General features: G+C 35.6%; 1 protein-coding gene across 1 annotated transcript in view; it reads right to left on the bottom strand.

Moving 5' to 3' along the window:
• Nucleotides 1-2,936: 2,936 nt before the first annotated feature.
• The window catches only part of LOC124358464 (peroxidasin homolog), a 59,107-nt gene continuing 40,579 nt past the window's right edge, over nucleotides 2,937-21,464 (bottom strand). Inside the window, 19 exon segments of the mRNA XM_046810761.1 lie at nucleotides 2,937-4,019; nucleotides 5,264-5,493; nucleotides 5,586-5,794; nucleotides 5,966-6,083; nucleotides 6,577-6,922; nucleotides 7,094-7,429; nucleotides 8,372-8,572; nucleotides 8,851-9,006; nucleotides 9,111-9,352; nucleotides 10,655-10,888; nucleotides 14,766-15,038; nucleotides 15,884-16,005; nucleotides 17,285-17,555; nucleotides 18,375-18,536; nucleotides 18,857-18,883; nucleotides 19,096-19,216; nucleotides 19,295-19,298; nucleotides 19,300-19,444; nucleotides 19,536-19,702. Of these exon segments, the coding sequence (XP_046666717.1) occupies nucleotides 3,924-4,019; nucleotides 5,264-5,493; nucleotides 5,586-5,794; nucleotides 5,966-6,083; nucleotides 6,577-6,922; nucleotides 7,094-7,429; nucleotides 8,372-8,572; nucleotides 8,851-9,006; nucleotides 9,111-9,352; nucleotides 10,655-10,888; nucleotides 14,766-15,038; nucleotides 15,884-16,005; nucleotides 17,285-17,555; nucleotides 18,375-18,536; nucleotides 18,857-18,883; nucleotides 19,096-19,216; nucleotides 19,295-19,298; nucleotides 19,300-19,444; nucleotides 19,536-19,702 (3,460 nt within the window). The 3' untranslated portion in view covers nucleotides 2,937-3,923.

Genomic DNA, 21,464 nt, shown 5'->3' on the forward strand with positions numbered 1-21,464 from the left:
ACCTCATACTCCAACCGCTAGCACCAGCACAGCGAAGGACTCTATCTGCATGAACGCACTTACCTTCATAAACGCAGTTCCTGCTTACACTCACCGTCCTGCTCTGCGATTTCAGAAGACGCTTTTCAAAACTTGTCTTTCTATTCTTTTCTCTTCTTCCCCCCCCTCTTGCTTCTTCCTCCTCTCCTTATCTGGATTATCCCTTTTCATCTTCTCCCTCCGACAAGAAACCAGAATATATGAACGAAGGGCTCTTGTGACAGTATAGAAGTAGTTAGACAAACTGATAGTACTGAGGTAAGTGGCGCTCTTATGGAAGCTAGATTGATGACAGTCCTCCTTAAAAACCAATGCGAGGTGTACAGCTGTTATCAATGTCGCTAGGCCATTCTTTTAACAATTTAGATATGAATACTCCAATTTTTCTAAAATAATTTTCTTTATAGTATTACGTTATTGTGGTATACTTAAAGATTTGTATTTATCTATAAGTGATGCGAGGAATAAAACCAAACTTCTAGGTAAATCATGACTGGACCTACCTAAACATTAAGGCAAATATGAGAAATATGCCTAATTATTCTTCTTCCTGATATGTTAAACTGACGCAAATCCTACTAGATTTACTCGACGCTCATCCAGGTACCTTGTCCAAGTTTACAGTGATTAGTGAATATGCATTAGTGGAAATAGTAGAGTTGGGTACCTTTTATTTTCAGACTGACTACAAATTCGTGCAAAAGTCCTTTGACTTTGAGCTGGTTGAAGTATTTATAATTTTTGGCTCTAAATTTCTAATTCGTACATTTCTTAGATACATGTTCATTTTTATATGACGTATACCAGAACTTGGGACTAGTAAATTCAATCTATGTGTAATAATAAACGCGCTATGTCTAAGGCCGTGTAATTTATTGGTTTCAAATAACACAGCACAATTTCTTAAAATTTTATTACACTGTATAAAACATCCTTAACATGCGTTTTAATGATCATATTTCTAGATTCTCTGTAAATTAAATGACAAAACTTATACTATGTGATAAATACATAAAATAAAACTAATGAACTACTAACTGAACACATTATTCTTATATTTAGCTTTGCAGTTAATATAACTAAAATAAGCAAACGAATATATTTTTAATTTTTATTGCCTGTGGAGGATAAGTCATTTCTTGTTCATAGGTAGCTTATTTACAAATGTGTATTGTGAATCAAGTCAGAGTGAAAAACTTATTAACATTTCCTAAAGTTGTAAATTTATTAAAAATAAATTAATATCACGATTAAAGAGTAACTCAAGTTATAAAAATAATAATAGAGTATGGTATTTGCATGAGAGTGAATTTTTATGATGAGTTTTTATTTTATACAAACACGGTAAATAGTGGTGTTGTTTGCAATATTCGTAAAGAATTAAATTTTAAAACCCATAAAATATATCAGGATAAAAATAACATGGTATTAATGACAAGGATTGTACGAAAACCCACGCATTCTGTATTCAAGCAAAACAGAAACTGGCGATTTTAACTTACAAAGGTAAAACAATAGGCGTGCCTTTCCACTGGTTACGCAAACACGTACATTAAACCTAAAACAAAGCTGATAAACAATATTTTCAAGATACATACATTCAAAAATAAATAAGGTATACATACTAATATTTAAATTAGTTCACTTTCCTGTGTTTTTGTATCACAAATGCCCTTAATTTAAATTCCATTGTTGCTAATCTTGTATTACAATAACGCGTTCTAAAAAAATATATTTTATAACAAAATTTAACCAATGTGGAAAATCTAAAATAATTATAACATTAATAGAATGTCGTAATAATATCTAAAATGTTTGTTTGAATGTCCAGGCTGGGTAAAATTAGCAAATAGTAAATAAAGCATACGTTGGGTGAAGTGAACAAAAGGAAGTACCACTTCATTTGTTTCAGTAATTATTAAGTAACAGCTTCATTGCTGGAGAACAAAAGTGGAAAGGCTACTACACGATATTATTCCCATTAGATATAGCGAGTGTAGTCATATTTACTGTACATTGATGCAAATAGTAAAAGGATTTATATCAAACTATTGTAATTACTTTTATAGTCTTGTTGATTGTGAGAGGAGATGAGACAAATCGTTTTTAGCCAAAAAATGCATGACTATGTAAGTAATCAAATTATAACTAGTATATTTATCTTTTGTAGTGCCGTTGTGACTACTACTATTATTTCCTCATTCAAGACAACGGTTAAGATTTTATAAATGCATGTTTTCTAGCTACGAGAAGGAATTTTAACTTCTCCTGCAGAAAAGTTAGCTGTTAAAAACTGCTATATACCATTGTTGCAATCCGTACATGATTAAGAATAGACATTGAAAATATATTAGTTTGTATAAAAACGTCTAGGAACTTATAGCTGATGAAATAAAAGACCCAAAAATCATTTTAAAACTTTCATACATACCGATAGTGTTAAGTTCTTTCCTTACAACCATTAATTGGTAACTGATACAGTATGAACGTTAATTAATGAATCAAAGATAAAATTAAAAACTGCTTCCTTTCGCATGTATGATAAAGTAAACCAGAAAAATGTGTTTTGTACTATTTTATGTCAGCCCATTAACAATATAAAATTGTTTCATATTACTTGTAATCATATTTGAGCTTCGATCTGTATAAACAGTAGACCAGAACACATGGTTTTCTATTGTAGGAGAATTCATCAACATAGTACAATTACTGCGATGCAGTAACTAATATAGAAGTAAAGTAATTAGTTCCTAACGGAATGAAATAGAAAACCCAATTGCTCACATTTGATTGTTCATACTTTTACCTCTTTTTATTAACTTCACCCAGAATTGCTTTCAATATTGCTAAACAAATAACTAATTAGTTATTTGTTTAGTTATTATTTTTAAGACTAAACAGTTCTATTATTTTTAAGAGAGTCTCTACAATTTATTATTTGAAATAGGAATCTTAAATTAAAGTATACACTAATAGTGAATGTGTAGTACTACACATGCTGTAGAAAGCATAAACAACAGAACTACTATGGCCACTTGATTGCATTTACATTAAGTTCCTGCCCCTTTTTTAAGACTTCAAATTAATATCTAATCCATCTATAATAGTAAATAACATTTCATTTTGGGTTTATACAACGGTTATATGTGACTTATGAATTATAATTGCATTGATATTGTTTTAGTGCAATAATAGTATAGTGGAAAGTCATAAAAAGAATATTGGTAAACTAAAGAGCAATTATTATTTCAATAATTGCTTACAAAAGTATTGAACTTGATTCTCAAGACAAAATCTTTGAAATAGAGAGCAATTATTTGGTCATAAAATTAATTGCTGAATATCTAGAGTATGCAAATTTGTTTTAACATAAACAAATAAACAAAGTCACGTTAATTTCATAAAACGTTTTAATAAATATAAACTACGGCAACTTAAAAACAATCTCAAAAGAAATAGGTTTAGATTTTTCACTAATTACCAATATGCAGTTTTGTAAACGATTTCCAGGACAGAACAGTTATTATTCCAAAATAACTTTAGCTATAACTTCTATGTAGAAAATTACAATTATCTATAACAAACACGTTGATGTTAACAATTACTATAAAAGGTAAAACTATGTGCTTAATTAATCGATTCAATTCAAGTTAATGATCAACGACCTCTTAAGGTAAGCCTTACGTTAAAGAAAGACATGCTCTACATTTCTTACAGTTTTCGACTTAAAAACTTCAAATTTACATTTCAAAACACGTAAAGTTCCTTGTCGAAAAAATAGCCTATGTAGTTTGGGTTTTGTACAGTTCGGTATAAAATAGTGAATTTAACGTGATCAACTGTACAAGGTCACTGATGTAGAGTCAGTGGACGTCCCTCCACTATCACTCACAAGAGGGACAACAAACTCCGGGTTTTCTGACAGGACGTGCACAGGAAGGCTGAGCGCACTGGAGAGTCGTGCAACTCACTTGACCCTTCTGTGAACAAAACACAATTCCCTTCTTAATATTGCATTCAAGTGATGATGTATCTAATCACAATCTTTAAAATGAATAGAATATGTTTTAATACTTATTAAGACATCCAAGAGTTTTATGCGGAGTCAAGAATAGGTTTCTGTAACTCTGAAATCGTGTATAAAAAAACAAGTATGGCTACCTGAACAGATTCACTGCATATACTTTGGTATATGAGATCTACAACGTTTAACGTATAATGCCATTCTTTGTTTAATTTTTATGACTGGCAATGGATAATTTGAAAGAATAACATGATTTCGGACATTGTCATTTTCATATAGTATTACGACAATTCCAGGTATGGAATCAATTCTGTTTATCAAATGTCAAACAGTCCTAATATTAAATTGTAAGCGCGTAAAAAGCAATATGCGAGTTAATGAGGTTGATGACGTACTGATATAAACCTCATGTCCATGGCTAAAATTGTCGTCTTAGAATGTATTCTGTTATCACATTCTGTGCCTTTGGCAATCATATCACCGTACACCGATTAAGCTTGCTTAACATTATGCATTAGGTTTTTAACATGTGAAGAAGAGGACATATTCCAATCCTTGAAACGTAGCGTTATTTCTGTAATGTAAAACTATGGCAAACGAAGCGCTTACTCTATAATGTATAACGATGGTAAACGTAAAGTTATCTCTGTAATGTATAACGATGGTAAACGTAACGTTATCTCTGTAATGTATAACGATGGCAAACGTAACGTTATCTCTGTAATGTATAACGATGGCAAACGTAACGTTATCTCTGTAATGTATAACGATTGTAAACTAGTTTTTATCACTGTAATGTGTATTGCAGTGTTAAACGTAGCGCTATCTCTGTAATCTGTAACGATTGCAAATGTGTGAATTCCTGTTACATTAAATCAGTTTTGAGAACACGTAGAGTTACGAGCAAGGTTATATAGGTATTGAACTGAATATCAAATGCAGTTAAATAAAACCTCTCATTCAAATACTATTTCACTAACTAACACAGTTACTAAACACAATATTTAGCCTTTCAAACTGTGGACAAAATATCTGAGTAAAATTATAGTTCGAGAAGTCAACCTTCCCTAGCCCTCATAAGAAGCTACGTTATCTTTCTAGATTCGTTTCGGAAGTACTTTGTGCAACCTATTGGTTTAGTGAATTCACATTAATGTGACGTAACAGATACTTCTTTACCGAGATGAACTATATAATTACCCTGCAGTTGCACGTTGTACACGCGTCTTGCGCCCATCTCTGCCCTTCCTTCCTGAGCGACCCACCGGCGTCTCTGCAGTGCGTCAGCTGTTTGATTCTTCTTCTGAGGAATCTCACGTTCTTCTGCAGCTCCTGGACAACGCTCTCCAGCCCCTCCAGGCGGACGTCAGTAGCGTTGCTGATGAGGTCTCTTCTCGTCCTCAAGTCACTCTCGTCGCTGTCGCCACAGTCTAGACACATATTTCAGATAATACTTGTTTATAACGATGACGACAACTTCCGTGAACTCCAGTCTAACGCTAATACTGTGTGATAGTATTACCTTCGCATTCGTACCAGAACCGCAAGTCCATTGCTGGAATGTCGGAGCAAGAAACTACCTGGCCCTCCTGGAGGGATGGTAGCACAAACACATCTGGTGTCACCTTGGTGATGTTGTCACCGTTATCACAGAGAACCCTGGCGAGAGACGCTTGCTTGATTTGAGTCAGCTGTTCAGGCTTGAATGTGGACAATGACTCGTACCAAAACCTGTGAATTATGTTTCTGTTTTTAAACTTAATAGTTTGTATAAAACTAAAATGAGTAAAGTCTTTAATAGTATTTTAAGAAAGCAGCGAGTCTCAAATACGTCATGAATCTTTGATTTTTACATTATATTTTACGGTACATGGTAATCCTAGTTCTACGACAACACAATACCTATCTCCATCTCTCATTCGACGAAACTGATCGACAAGAAGACATCTGAAGGTAGGCCCAACTCTTGCACCATCTATTTGGTCCTCCAGGATTCCACCAACCCAGATGTCAATATTACCTGAAAAGCATTAACAGTGTGATGTAAGCTATTTAGATATTGGTGTATATAACTTTAAACGACTTACACGTAATAATTTAAGTGTGGATATTGACGTATTACCTAGTTGAAATAAAAAGTTTAATGCTTGAACGTTAACATTAAACAAGCTTACTATTCATAAACACATAATTCCAACAAATACGTCAAGATTATGTTACAAATATTGGATATTAAATACATTTTTGGGTTGTGGCAGAAGTTCATACAATAATTAATAATACAATTCAGTCTACAGTGAATAATATGATATTCTGAACCACTTTCTTCCGTTCCAAGAATAAGACAATTTAAACTTTATGAGAAATAAAGTCAACGTTTTCAACGTTCAGAGAAGTAAGTTTCTTTAAACTACAAAATTAAAATAATTGTAGATTATTATTTTCTTATATAAAACAAACATTGATTGTATTCTATTTACGTTCAAATACTACTGTTTCTTTTGCGTGCGTACCTGGATGTCCGTACAATTCTCTCAGTTTCTCTCGAACTCCTTTGTTGGAGATTTCCTCCTTGAGGTCTTCGAAAGTCTCGGCCACCGTGAGGTTGCAGTAGGCTCTCCACTCGTTGTAGCCGGGGATAGCGTGGTCACGGGATCTCTGAATGTTCATGGCCGCCAGGTCTAGAGACACGGCGTGAGCCACCGTGAACAGATGTTCGGTCAGTTGCTTGTTGAGGTTCTGGTGGGGCAACTTCCGCTTGGCGGGGGTCATGAAGAATCCTCTCATCAACGGGTCAGTGCCTCCTTCGTCGACTAACCTCCAGGGAGAGAAGAAGGCTTTTCCAAGAGTCAGATCACCCTACGCAAGTTTGATCTCATGTCAACTAAATTCAGAAATATTGTATTGTTTATATTGTATTGGATTAAAATTCAGTTAGTTGTATGATACCATTGGATGAAGCATGCTTCAGGACTTTGTAGAAGAAACTATTTATATACTTTTAGTATGTATTCAAGAAAAAAATATTACCTCAGGTATCGTAGCGAACTCTGAGTCCAGCCTCCTGAGGGTCGGGTTGATGAGGGAATGTCCGAATCTCAGAGCTGCAGTCGCGAATACATTTGAGATTCCCGGGTCAACGTTCGGGTTGTACCCTGAGTAATCTCCGAGCATATTCATCCCTTTGGGTCCCAGGACGTGCTTCATCCAATGTGAATACGTAATATGCTGCATCTCCGCTCCGACGATTTTCCGAGCCTCGTAGAACAGGGTGTGACCGTCCCAGTGGGGGTTGATATCACGGAGAATCTGCGCTATACGGTTGTGCTCTCGAAGCCATACCGTGTGCATCGCCATTAGTCCAACCTAAAACATCACAATGATAAATGTAAGGTTAAAAACTTCGTTAATATTAATACTATCGCAGTAGAAATAAAATGTACAGAAACGTGCAATAATGTTAAATTAAATACATGATGTCTTTCAACATGAAAAATACTTCAAATTTTAATCAAAATATATAAATTGTGCAAATGTTTGAAAACAATCATCAGTAAATAAAACATTAAGGAAATATTGATATCAGTATATAAATGTTATTAAAATAACTAAAGAATAATTCTTCCAAAAAACCAAGAACCACCTTTAAAAGTGACAAAGAAGAAAAACTTAATTTCAAATTAACGAGTTATGTCAATGAAAAAGAGCATCTAGAAAAAAAAACATTGACAATAAATATAACCTTTACACCAAGAATAATATAGAAATTTTACCTAGAAATCCAAAAGACAAAATTGAGGATAAAAATTTAAATTAAATTAACAAAATTAACTGTGACAGTTGTGATCAAGTTTACATTCGTCACACAAGAAGAACTGTAATAAAAATATTTAAGGATCATAAAATATATTTTAAATAGGCCTACAGGAAAACTAAAAAATCTACTATTGCCAAATTTACATTAAGATTTAATCACATCTTAAGAAACTTGAAATTATTCAAATATTTTTAAATTAAGAAGAGCTTGGCGTTTATGAAACATGATATATTTAAACAAAAAAGCGAAAATATCGATAGATTTATATATAAACTACAAAAAATATTTTATGTTGAGAGGTCTCATGTATTAAATTACAATTTATCCAACACCGTATAGTTTTCTTGCTTCAATAGTGATTTTGCAATTATTAGAAGACCTCCTCCTTAAATAAAATGTATTAATATGGTTTGTAAAATTAACGAAACAAAGTATATTTTTACACGATTCTGAAGTACTGAAAAATCTTCAACCATAAACAGTCTACCTACCTGTTCGTTGACACGGATGTCACCAGCAAGGAAGCAGCCTACGTCACTCTCAGTGACGTCACGTCGACAGTCGACCTCCTGACCTCCGGCGATAGGCAGCATAGCCTTGCCTGAAGGCGACGAGATTCCTACCCTCAGAAGCCCTAGATCGTTACTCAGGTCTCGCAGAAGTCGTGCTCTGTCCTCCGTGAACCCGTAGACCTATGCAGAGTTATATCGTCAGGAAGGGGCATACTATATATGGAAGGATAAAAGGTGGCGTCCGACATTCCTAGAACTGAGAGGTTACATTACACTACTGTGCTAAAGGGATTTGGTATTCTACCATCAGCAAAAACTAACATAGTCATACATGATGTTCTGAGAATTTTAAGTTGTGAGGAATAGTTTACCATGATTTTTAAACTATGTGAGACCTAAATGTGTGGTACGTGATACACAAACATTACTATTCCCTGCTATATTATTTAGTACTTTACCTGGGAACCATCGATATACGCTGTCAGTTGGTTGATTTGCTCTCTTGGCTGTATCGTGTCAAAGAACACCGAGGTCATTCCAGAACCACAGATCGCACTGCTTCTAATGAAGTCCATGCACCTTCGATTGTGTATCCTAGGGTCATTGGGAGGAACCTGAAATAGTACAGCTTAGCTTTAGTCATGATTTATTATTTTCCTTGATAATCAACGTGATATATTATTTGGTTTGCAATCTTAATGTCTCTTTCAGGTCGTACCTCCATTGGAAAGCAGGGTGCGGCATAGGCGCAAGACTTCTTGCAATCGATTCCTTCCCAACTCTCCGCACTCGTGGAGGGGATAGCGTGGTCCAGGTCGTGGTCCAGGAACTGACCCCACTGCATGACCATGTGTGTGATCTCGGTGTCGGGGGTGATGTCTTCTGTGCTGATGATCGAAGTGGAGACTAACCGAGCACTCGGCTTGGGGAAACCAAAGTATTTTCTGTCCTTATTCCAGCCTATATCATACAACAAACATCCAAATGTAATGACAAGACAAATAGGTTACTGATTTATAGTTAATGCAATGTGAAATGTATAATACTTTGTAAGATTTGTAACTTTATAATACGCTATGTGAAATTTGAAAGACTTGTCCATTTTTGTCCTTATAAAAGGCATTTCACAGCTTCTAAACAAAGTACAATCCTTGTGGCTGAACTCCAAATTTATTTAATTATAGCCATTTTTTCATTCATATGAATAAGTAAGGAAAACTTAAAGTATCTAATAAAATTAAATAAAACATGTTTTAAAGCCACTTGGACCTTAATTTAACACCGATACGTAATTTAAAAAGTACGAACACAGTATTAAATACCAATCTCAATACCTCAGTAGTAGTTTATTTTTAGATTAAGTAGTAAATTAATTCATTCATTTGAATATTAAGTATAATAAATCTAAAAGACAAATCGGTCTGCTGTTATAATTATGTACTTTATATTTTAAAAAAATATATATTTCTAATAGACTTTCTAAAGCTCAGCTATAAATGGGTCACGAAAGTGTTAAAACGGATATTGAACTGCCAGAAAGAACGTCACGACCTTTTACCTCCAATGCATCTCAACTAATTTATCATACACTTTTTTGGTCTTACATGATATCATATCAACGCTAAAGGTTTTAACCACAGTTTATTGCATAGAGGAGCTCCTTTGGCAATTATCCAAAGGATAGTATTGGTATATTAGCATGTAGTGTGGTGTACTCGTAGGAAAGTCATGTTTGTCTAAGTTGGTTTTGTATTTGTCATGGTTTACAGAACTTTGATAAAATTAGGACCGTTCCTTTTAAAATACAGCTGCAAAGTATTTTAGAGTGACTTAAGATCGCTCAAGGTATTCTAGAACTACTCAATTAAAACATATATAAGAGAGTTAACGAGTTAGCGTTATTTTGAGAGTAAATACTGAAAATGTAATGTCGTCAGGAAGCCACGAGCCTTCCCAGGATAAGCTATATGGGTGGGTCATAAAAATATTCAAACATTCGTTAATATTCTATCTGTAGCAAAGGGGTATTTGCACTTTACTCTTTGACCGGACATATAAGCAGACTAAAGTGACATACGGTCGTCATCTGACTTGATGGTGTTTATCTAGGTAGTGATTGTCATTGATGCGAGATAATGACGATGACGACAGCGATCATTATGATACACATGATGATTATGGTAATGAAAATAATGATGATAAGATGGAGTGTATGTGAGGAGGTCACCTGTAACAATGCTATAGGTAGAAAATGTACCTTACCTATTGGGGTGCTGAAACCGTTTTCGTAAATAGGCTTCAGTATTCTCCGGAAGCCGGTGAGCGAGGCGCCACGACGTGGATGCTGCAAGTTGTTGCAAGTACCGTCGATAGTCCGATACTTAGAATGGAAGCACATGTCCGAACAGTTGACCGGGGCTTGGTGCTCCATACACCCGGACAGGTTGGCAACCAGCTGCAGCTGCTGGGGAGAGAGGATGTCGCTGTAGGAATAGTCTAAAACAAATATTACATTATTTTACTTAAATCTTTCTTCTTACCTTACTTACAATTACATTGTTCGTCGTTAAAAACCCCCTACTTATTATAGTTTGGATAGTAAATCACTGCTAATTCAAAACTTATGTTAATATTTGAGAAACATGATTAAGAGATTTACAAAAAAAGAGTACAGGAAAAAATTAATCTTATTTCATTATCGTGTGATAAATATTAGAAAATTCAAATTAAGTACAAATAAAAACCAAATTAATAATCAATAGAGCGCACCACAATAAAATTATAATTTAATTAACGTTTTGTCAATATCTTGTATTGCCCCCCCCCTCGTATTTATAATTACTTGCAAACATCTTCCTATTCCTTCGAGAACATGTTAGAGGCAATGTAGGCCTACCGGTGGCTTCCAGCTGGGCCACGTTGCCAGGTACTGGCTTTCGGGTGCGAACACATCTATTCAGTTCGTCCCGAACATGCTCTAGCTCTAGTGAAGTTGGGGCTTCTGACCGACTGACTATAATAATAACGACTATTCCGGCATCATGGAGGTAGTCCTTTACGATCTGAGCATTGTGTGGATGTGCACTGTCGTGCATAAAGGTGAAGTTATCACAGAAAAGGGGGCGTACGGCATCACACGCTGTTCCACAATGTGTGCACATGCGTATAACCATTTAGAGCTGTACTATAAAATATTTATTAGCTGTCATGCGTCCTGTACGATAGATTTACATCTTTGTACTGATGTCATGAATTTGTTTGAATAAACTTGATTCAAACTTGAGCTCTGTGAGAGCATCTAAATAAATTCCACCCCAAATATAATTCACACACCTCCAAAAGAATATTTGTGATATACAGGAATCAGCAGACATTTCTCACTCCCCTTGTTACACACGTTTTCACCCATTAGGACGTAAAAGTTTTACTCCGGTCTCGTCTGTAAAAAGTACACGCTTCTAAGCTAGCTATGTCCAATGCCGATGTTCTTGATCACACTGTAGACATACGTTGATATCTGGTAAGTATTGGGCCAGTAATATACGTCTCCTACTTATTAAATCAGTTTCCGGAAGACGGCGACGGATAGTTCCAGCAGACAAACTGAAACCCCCCGACCTTTCTGGCCAATTTCTGTATTGAAAACTTGTGATGATCCGATTTCTCAGACTGACACGTCTCAAAAACTGATCATCCCTTTGGTTTGTGGCTCAATCAGTTTCCCGAAGACGGCGACGGATAGTTCCAGCAGACAAACTGAAACCCCCCGACCTCTCTGGCCAATTTCTGTATTGAAAACATGTGATGATCCGATTTCTCAGATTGACACGTCTCAAAAACTGATCATCCCTTTGGTTTGTGGCTCTAAGACGGCCTCTTCAACGTCTTCAGGTCCAGATTCGGTAACACGGTAACAAGAGACCGCCCTATTAACTGTGGTGCGATATATACTAATGCTCCTGTCCAGTGCAGTAAAAGAAAATCGAGTTTCCACTAAAGCCCTCACTCTTATCGTTTCGGATTCGGTTGAAAACCAATGCTGATCCATAATAAAGGAAAATGAGCACTCTACAAGATAGTTGGATATAAATACTGAGAATTCCTCCCTTGTATCACCGAAAATAGAGATTAGATAGGCTGGGGAAAGTGAATATGATAAGATTTAACATTTTTCTGTAGTTTTGATTTTATCAAGCTTGAGTAGTTATAGTCTTATCTCTTATATGTTTTTCTTTGAAACTACAATAGATAACTGTAAGCAAATAATACAAAGTCGTTTTACATTTTTTTATTTTATTATAAAAAGGCTTGCATTAATTTTTTCCCAGAAGTTTATATTACAACTAAATACCTTTTTTTGGGAAAAGAGATATACTAAACGTCAAATATGAAAAAAGTATTGTATTATAAATTTGGTACCCATACAACTTACAATCAGATTAATAATATACATCTGATTAAAATATACTTGAGTCATCTTGAACATACCTATGTAAAATAAAACGATAAAGTATTTAGAAAATTGCGTTTGTCTTAAAATATCTCCAAATTATATTAAAATATTAAATGGCATTAATCATTAAATGTGATATCAGTTTATATAAAAAGTTTTCCTTGAATTTGCTTAATTATAACCAACGCTTTTTTCAGGCACCAATCTTTGGTTAGATCCAGAATATAGGTGTCTAAGACTTTGTCTAGTTCAGACATCAGACTGAATGAGTTACTGATCAATGGCTAACCTTATGTCAAGTTCACTTTGAGACCAGACTGAATGTGTTTCCGATCAATACCTTACCTTGTGTCTACTAATCTAAGTCCTCTTTGAGACTAGGCAGAATAAGCTTCGATGAATGACTAACCTTGTGTCAAGTTCACTTTGAGACCAGACTGAATGTGTTTCCGATCAATGCCTAACCTTGTGTCTACTAATCTAAGTCCTCTTTGAGACTAGGCAGAATAAGCTTCGATGAATGACTAACCTTGTGTCAAGTTCACTTTGAGACCAGACTGAATGTGTTTCCAATCAATGGCTAACCTTGTGTCAAGTTCACTTTGAGACCAGACTGAATATGTTTCCAATCAATGGCTAACCTTGTGTCTACTAATCTAAGTCCACTTTGAGACTAGACTGAATAAGCTTCGATGAATGACTAACCTTGTGTCAAGTTCACTTTGAGACCAGACTGAATACGTTTCCAATCAATGGCTAACCTTGTGTCTACTAACCTAAGTCCACTTTGAGACTAGGCTGAATAAGCTTCGAGGAATGACTAACCTTGTGTCAAGTTCACTTTGAGACCAGACTGAATACGTTTCCAATCAATGGCTAACCTTGTGTCTACTAACCTAAGTCCACTTTGAGACTAGGCTGAATAAGCTTCGAGGAATGACTAACCTTGTGTCAAGTTCACTTTGAGACCAGACTGAATACGTTTCCAATCAATGGCTAACCTTGTGTCTACTAACCTAAGTCCACTTTGAGACTAGGTTGAATAAGCTTCCGATGAATGACTAACCTTGCGTCAAGTTCACTTTGAGACCAGACTGAATACGTTTCCAATCAATGGCTAACCTTGTGTCTACTAACCTAAGTCCACTTTGAGACTAGGTTGAATAAGCTTCCGATGAATGACTAACCTTGCGTCAAGTTCACTTTGAGACCAGACTGAATACGTTTCCAATCAATGGCTAACCTAACCTTGTGTCTACTAACCTAAGTCCACTTTGAGACTAGGCTGAATAAGCTTCCGATGAATGACTAACCTTGTGTCAAGTTCACTTTGAGACCAGACTGAATACGTTTCCAATCAATGGCTAACCTTGTGTCTACTAACCTAAGTCCACTTTGAGACTAGGCTGAATAAGCTTCCGATGAATGACTAACCTTGTGTCAAGTTCACTTTGAGACCAGACTGAATGTGTTCTCGATCAATGGCTAACCTTGTGTCTACTAACCTAAGTCCACTTTGAGACTAGGCTGAATAAGCTTCCGATGAATGACTAACCTTGTGTCAAGTTCACTTTGAGACCAGTCTGAATGTGTTCTCGATCAATGGCTAACCTTGTGTCTACTAACCTAAGTCCACTTTGAGACTAGGTTGAATAAGCTTCCGATGAATGACTAACCTTGTGTCAAGTTCACTTTGAGACCAGTCTGAATGTGTTCTCGATCAATGGCTAACCTTGTGTCTACTAACCTAAGTCCACTTTGAGACTAGGCTGAATAAGCTTCCGATGAATGACTAACCTTGTGTCAAGTTCACTTTGAGACCAGTCTGAATGTGTGTTCTCAATCAATGGCTAACCTTGTGTCTACTAATCTAAGTCCACTTTGAGACTAGGTTGAATAAGCTTCCGATGAATGACTAACCTTGCGTCAAGTTCACTTTGAGGCCAGACTGAATATGTTTCCGAATGTTGATCAGTGTCCTCTCATAGATCTCCGCCGCTCGGATGATGTTCCTGGTAGACGCATCAGGGAACCTCATGAGACGCATCAGGTATGAGGGAGTCCTGTTGGTGCCGTTCCTTGACGTGAACAGTGAGGCGATCGTTGCGTTTATGGCCCTGTCGACCGCTGCACTGGCCTCTTGAAATGCGAGGTGAACATATCGGTCACCGGGAGCTCGCCCTCTGGTTAGATCTGTGAAAGTTCAAAGTCATTCTTAATTAAAAATAAAGAATAATCCAAAGTATTTTCAACAATCCATTAGTATTCCATTTATAGAAAGATTTATTTTTATTTCACTCTTCGACTGGACAAATAAGCATACTAGAGTGACATATTATGGTCGTCATCTGACTTAATGACGTATATCTACTAGGTGGTGATGATCACTGAGGTGGTGATGCGTAATAATGACGATGACTACAACGATCATAATGTTACAGATGATGGTTATGGTGATGGTGATAAGATGGAGTGTATGAGAAGGGTTCACCTGTAACAATGCTCTAGGTAGAAAATGTACCTTACCTATTGGGGTGTTGAAACCGTTTTCGTAAAATGTTTGGTGCAATGTAAACACTAAACCAAAATATATCGTGATTATTGATGTGTGCTTATTGATAAATATTTTCAAACAACATGTTTTGATTTCGAATACAGCACGATGTCAAATTCAACAAATTATAAATGGGTTAGAAATTTAAAGTTCAGTCTATTACTATCTCAAAGACCTACAATACAGTTACTCTTAAATAAATTCTCAAAAAACCTAAAATTTACCACAATTAGTTGGTATAGTTTCATCAAATTCAGAACAAATTGTTCTAAATTGTTTGATCAGACATAACATGTCTGGTCTATTTATATAGACGAATTTACTTTATCCACCTTAGGAGATATCATAATAGCCCATTCAGTATATGACAATGAATCAATTACACGGTTATTAGATACTTTGTTTGCAATGCAATACCACTGGTTTTAACAGTCCCATTTGTTTCCGAGTGCAAACTGAAGTGTATTATCAAGTTAGAACGTACCTTCGACTATCAGCGACCCCCGGGCAGTGACTTCTCCGTATTGATTAGTAGCAATGCACTCATAAAGTCCCCCGTCGTCCACAGTCAGGTTGTAAAGTCTCAGGCTTCCGATGGGGAACACTCTGGAAAATATCGAGTTTGTTTCACAGTAGGAATAGGAAAAGTTATCAGGAAAAGTGTAAAGAGATCAAGTGAGAAAGTTTTGTCACGGTAGTTTTCCAATATAATTAATTTTTTTATTGCACAAGTAAACCGTATTAAAGAGAGAAAATAACCCTTAAATTAGTTAGCAAGTTATTTTTAACACAGTTCTCATGTTAACATTTAAACCTCCTTTGGTGTTTTTACTGACTCTAGGATAGTGTGTTTACTTGACTAAAGTATGTAGTAAATCCAATGCTATGCTTAAACACATTATGACAGAAGTTTTAACAACTTCTTCCTACTATCTCCTACTAACATTTAAACCTCCTTTGGTGTTGTTACTGACTCTAGGATAGTGTGTTTACTTGACTAAAGTATGTCGTAAATCCAATGCTATGCTCAAACACATTATGATAGAAGTTTTAACAACTTCTTCCTACTATCTGCTACTAACATTTAAACCTCCTTTGGTGTTTTTACTGACTCTAGGATAGTGTGTTTACTTGATTAAAGTATGTAGTAAATCCAATGCTATGCTTAAACACATTATGACAGAAGTTTTAACAACTTCTTCCTACTATCTCCTACTAACATTTAAACCTCCTTTGGTGTTTTTACTGACTCTAGGATAGTGTGTTTACTTGACTAAAGTATGTAGTAAATCCAATGCTATGCTTAAATACATTATGACAGAAGTTTTAATAACTTCTTCCTACTATCTCCTACTAACATTTAAACCTCCTTTGGTGTTTTACTGACTCTAGGGTAGTGTGTTTACTTGACTAAAGTATGTAGTAAATCCAATGCTATGCTTAAACACATTATGACAGAAGTTTTAACAACTTCTTCCTACTATCTCCTACTAACATTTAAACCTCCTTTGGTGTTTTACTGACCATATGATTGTGTGTTTACTTGACTAAAGTATGTAGTAAATCCAATGCTATGCTTAAACACATTTTAACAACTTCTTCCTTCCTACTATCTCCTACTAACATATAAACCTCCTTTGGTGTTTTTACTGACTCTAGAATAATGTGTTTACTTGACTTAAGTATGTAGTAAATCCAATGCTATCTTAAACACATTATGACAGAAGTTTTAACAACTTCTTCCTACTATCACTTGTTGAATTTTGATTTTTTTTTTTTTTGTCAAGTTAGTGCCATTATTGTAGCTAGACTTCGTTTGTTAACCCCACTCTATAATATAAATGATGAACAGAAAGTGAGTGAATGCGCTGAGTCTATTGTGCACCTGTGATTCCTATCTTCTCGAAGGGCGACGTTGTCCTTTGTCCAGGTGATGGTGGGAATGGGCTCTCCCTCAGCCTTGCAAGGCAGCTCTACACTGGTGCCCACAGGTGCGGTTATGGGGTAGGGCTGCAGGACCAGACGTGGCGGCCGGGGTCCATAGCCTCGCACTCGGATCTCCCCACTGCTCTCGGCCGACCCCACTTGGTTCTGCGCAAGGCACGTGTACAGCCCTGAGTCGGACTCCTTCACGTGTTCAATCGTCAGAAGCGTTCCTGAGTGAACAAACGTGTTTGAGACAACATCTAACTTATCTAAATTATTACTGCGATTCTTATTATGAAAACCCATCTCTAAAACTGATCACATAGTTCCACCGAAGTTGATACTGATAACAACATACAGTACAACATATATAGTTTAAGCATACTTTAAGTATACTATCTATAACAAAGCTAAAACATCGTATCCATTCTTTGTTTAAAGGTTGCTATCGACGATGGAAGATTTGAAAGGATAACAGGATTTCGGCCATTTGCCATCCATTATATGCGCAAATTTATAAAACACAACCTTTATTTTTTATTAATACATTCAAAAATAAAGAACAGAAAGAAGAAAAGAAGGGTAAGAGAAGTGATTCAAACATATAACGATTGCAAACTTCCGTAATCCTGGTATCCTACCGTTACCACATGCTTCTAATGAAACGACATTCTTTGAAATTTTTGAAACTACATGAGAAAAATGAACGTTGCTATTAACAAAACGATTATAAATAATACTCAAAATAAATGATTTTGGGAAATACATGTCTAACGTAACAAATTCGTGTTTTTCACTAGTTTTGAGCTTTTAAAATGTTAATTTTGAACTAAAGAAATTAATCGTACTGCACTGTAAGAAATGCTTATTGGTAAATATAAATTAATACGAATTATGACAAATTAATTAGGTCATCTATATAAATGAATGCTGTTTGTGTTACTATTTCCTGCTATGCCTTGCCATACAGATCAATTTCTATTATCACTAAAGGAAAACCAGTTCGTTATTTGTTATTTTGTAAAATAGACAAAAAGTTGGTTTATTACCTTCGGAAGATATCGACAGTCTGCCACCAGGAACTACTGTCTTGCCATCTTTGAACCACGTAATGACAGGTTCTGGCGAGCCGTCAGCTTCACAGCGCAGCTCCGCCTTGTAGCCACTGCGCACGGTCAGGTTCTCCGGTGACGTCACGAACTGGGGGGCGACTGTGGGCCCAAATATATAATTAGTTACGGTGAGAAACAGTGCTCAAATCAGCAATGTCTTAATTAATCGTATAAGAATATTATGTTGTCTTATAATGATCTGTATAAGTATGCTCTGATTACAAGTTTTCTATCATGTTATTTACTTAATCCTCAATTACAAAGAATCGCTTTAAGAAAATACGAGTGTATCTGTAAAGAACAAAATTAAAATAACAGCATTTTAGTCAAATGAAAATTAAACAATTCCTTGAAACGATAAATGTATAATGATTAGCAACCACCAAATAGTTCTTTCCATGAAGTTAATTTATTCTTACCTTTAGGATAGAATGTGTGATCCGTTCCTTGAGGCATTAGGGCAGAACAGGACTATTCAATTTAAACCACAAGAGTAATTAGTATTAATTAACTACAATAGTAGACTGTTTTATGTTACTATTTAAGAAAACTTACTTTTAGCTACATAGTTACAATCAATTGACATGAATCATTTATGAAACTTGAATTGGTGACTAGGAGTTACATACGGACAAACAAAAATAAATTACAAATTTACCATTAACTCTGACTTGAACCACTGTAGAAATCCGGCCTACAAAGTTGGCTGCACTGCACTTGTAAGCACCGGCGTCTTCGCGTTCAATACCAGTTATCGTCAAGGTTCCAGGATCTGTTATCTGTTGACAAAAATATACGAGTTAGATTGGTGAAGAAACATCTCTGGATTTGATAAATCAAATGAGCTGCCAAATCACCTGGAATTTTCCCCCAGTGCGTACGGGCAAGTCGTCTCTGGTCCACAGGATATCCGGTGTTGGCAGACCGCTGGCCGCACAAGTCCAGCCTCACCGTCTCACCTATATCTGCACTTACGTCATGAGGGGTTCGGAAGAAGTGCGGTTTGGCTGTAATCCAAGACATCCTCCTCAATGAGATTGCCATCAACATCACTAAATGGTGACATGTTCGTATACTTATTGTGAGAGAACCACTTACAATTTCGCTTGTTGTAGATCATCTTGGCACTCCTCGATTTGACTTCCCCTGTAGGACTCTTCGCCATGCACTCGTAGACTCCGATGTCAGCGTCCGACATGGGCGCTATCCTCAGGTTCCCGTCCTCGCTGACAGAGTACCGTGGGTCATCTGTGTTGATCTCATTACTGCATAATACCATAGAAGAAAATATATGAGTACGTATAAGTAATGTGTATAAAGTAAGTAGCAATATGAATTCCAGATCAGCCAACACCAAAATAGTCTGACGGTGGGTGTTTCGTCATTAAAACCCACGACTAAAACTATTTTACCTGCAGCAAAAATTACTGAAAAGTTTAATTTATCTGTTGCAATTACAAAAAAAAACCATCAGTTGTTACAATAAACAAATGTACGTAAGTACGGTTTAATGTAACAGTAGTGTACAGTAGTGACCATAGCCACATCACAGGGGGAGCAGGTGGTAGTGATATGGTAACAACGCCTCAAAAGCTCAGACTATTTATGTGCGGGCTCCTCTAAATATCAAAATGTTTAAATTTAGAATACAATCACATGTTCTGCTAATACTCATAAGTGGCAACAAAATTGTCTCTCGGTTCTACAAAATGTATTCACGGTATATATTTACACACATTTTATTGCTAATGCTCTAGATATATTTACAATTTTAAACCTTTTAACCAACAATTATGCGTAAAAGCTAACGCGATTTGGCTAAATTAATTAATATTTAGCAAAATAATTGTTTTTAACAGACATTGTGAAGAAAACCTAACAAGTTGGCAAAAATGACTAACTTGAATATGGTGGGAGAAATATTGTGACAAAACGTTCTTGTGAAGTGATCTGACATAAATTAACCTAATCTAACCCAATCCAACATAATGTTAACATATCCTAACCTAGTAGCTTATCTTCATCTTAACTTCACCTAACCTAACCAAACCTAATCTAATCTTACATAACCTACTCTACAACAACCTAATCTACCTAGCTTAACCTAACCTAAAATATCTTACCCAAGGTAACGTAACTTAACATAACCAAGCCTAGTGGTTGGATAAAGTAATAAACGATGCAACACTTTAATGTAATCACTTTGACCAACTTCATTCAGATGATATGTATAATAGCGGGATAAAGTGATATATAGGACATTATTAGTTAATCACTTTGACTTATAATAATGTGTTGATTTATTATTTTTATCACTTTTTTCTTTTTTCTTTATAACAATTATTATATTTAAGGGGACTTGAACGCTCCATATAAACCAATGTTAAATTAGGTACTTTTGTGTCCCATTATCTTAGAAAGTAATAAAGATACCAATCTGATATTTTTATCACTTACTGTGCGGTCCTATACAAAGCTACTGATCTATTTTTATGCACTTATAACTCTGTTTGGCCAAGTTATGATTTTTTTTATCTAGCGAGTTCAAAATAACCCTGAAATATAGACTATTTTTCAGTAAAATGAGGCCTAATAAGTCAATACTTGTTATAATTGTTTCTTTGTAGATCAGTAGTATCATAGATAAGTACTAAACATCCTGTAAAAATTTCAGCTTGTTATCTTTAGTACTTTCAGAGAAAAACAGGTCATTTGTGTGAAAAATCAAAATTTTCGGGAAAACGCAAAAAAAACCAAAAAAATTAGATCAAAAGTATATTTTTCACAATACTTGAGCTCTAAAACCCTCCAGGAACATAATGTTCATCATTCTACTCTTCCTCTCCAAGAGCTCTCCTTCTTTTCTTCACTCTACTTTCCTTGGTCATCACTACTACCTAATTTCTTCTCAGAAGAACTGGGTGGCACTACAACTTTTGGAGTAGTAGGCCGAGGCCTAACTGTTGAGTCTTCATCGGGTGAAACTGAAGGTAACCTTTTATAAAACCTATTACCTTTATTGGTACG

Source organism: Homalodisca vitripennis, chromosome 1 (assembly GCF_021130785.1).
Source record: "Homalodisca vitripennis isolate AUS2020 chromosome 1, UT_GWSS_2.1, whole genome shotgun sequence".
Taxonomy (NCBI): domain Eukaryota; kingdom Metazoa; phylum Arthropoda; class Insecta; order Hemiptera; family Cicadellidae; genus Homalodisca; species Homalodisca vitripennis.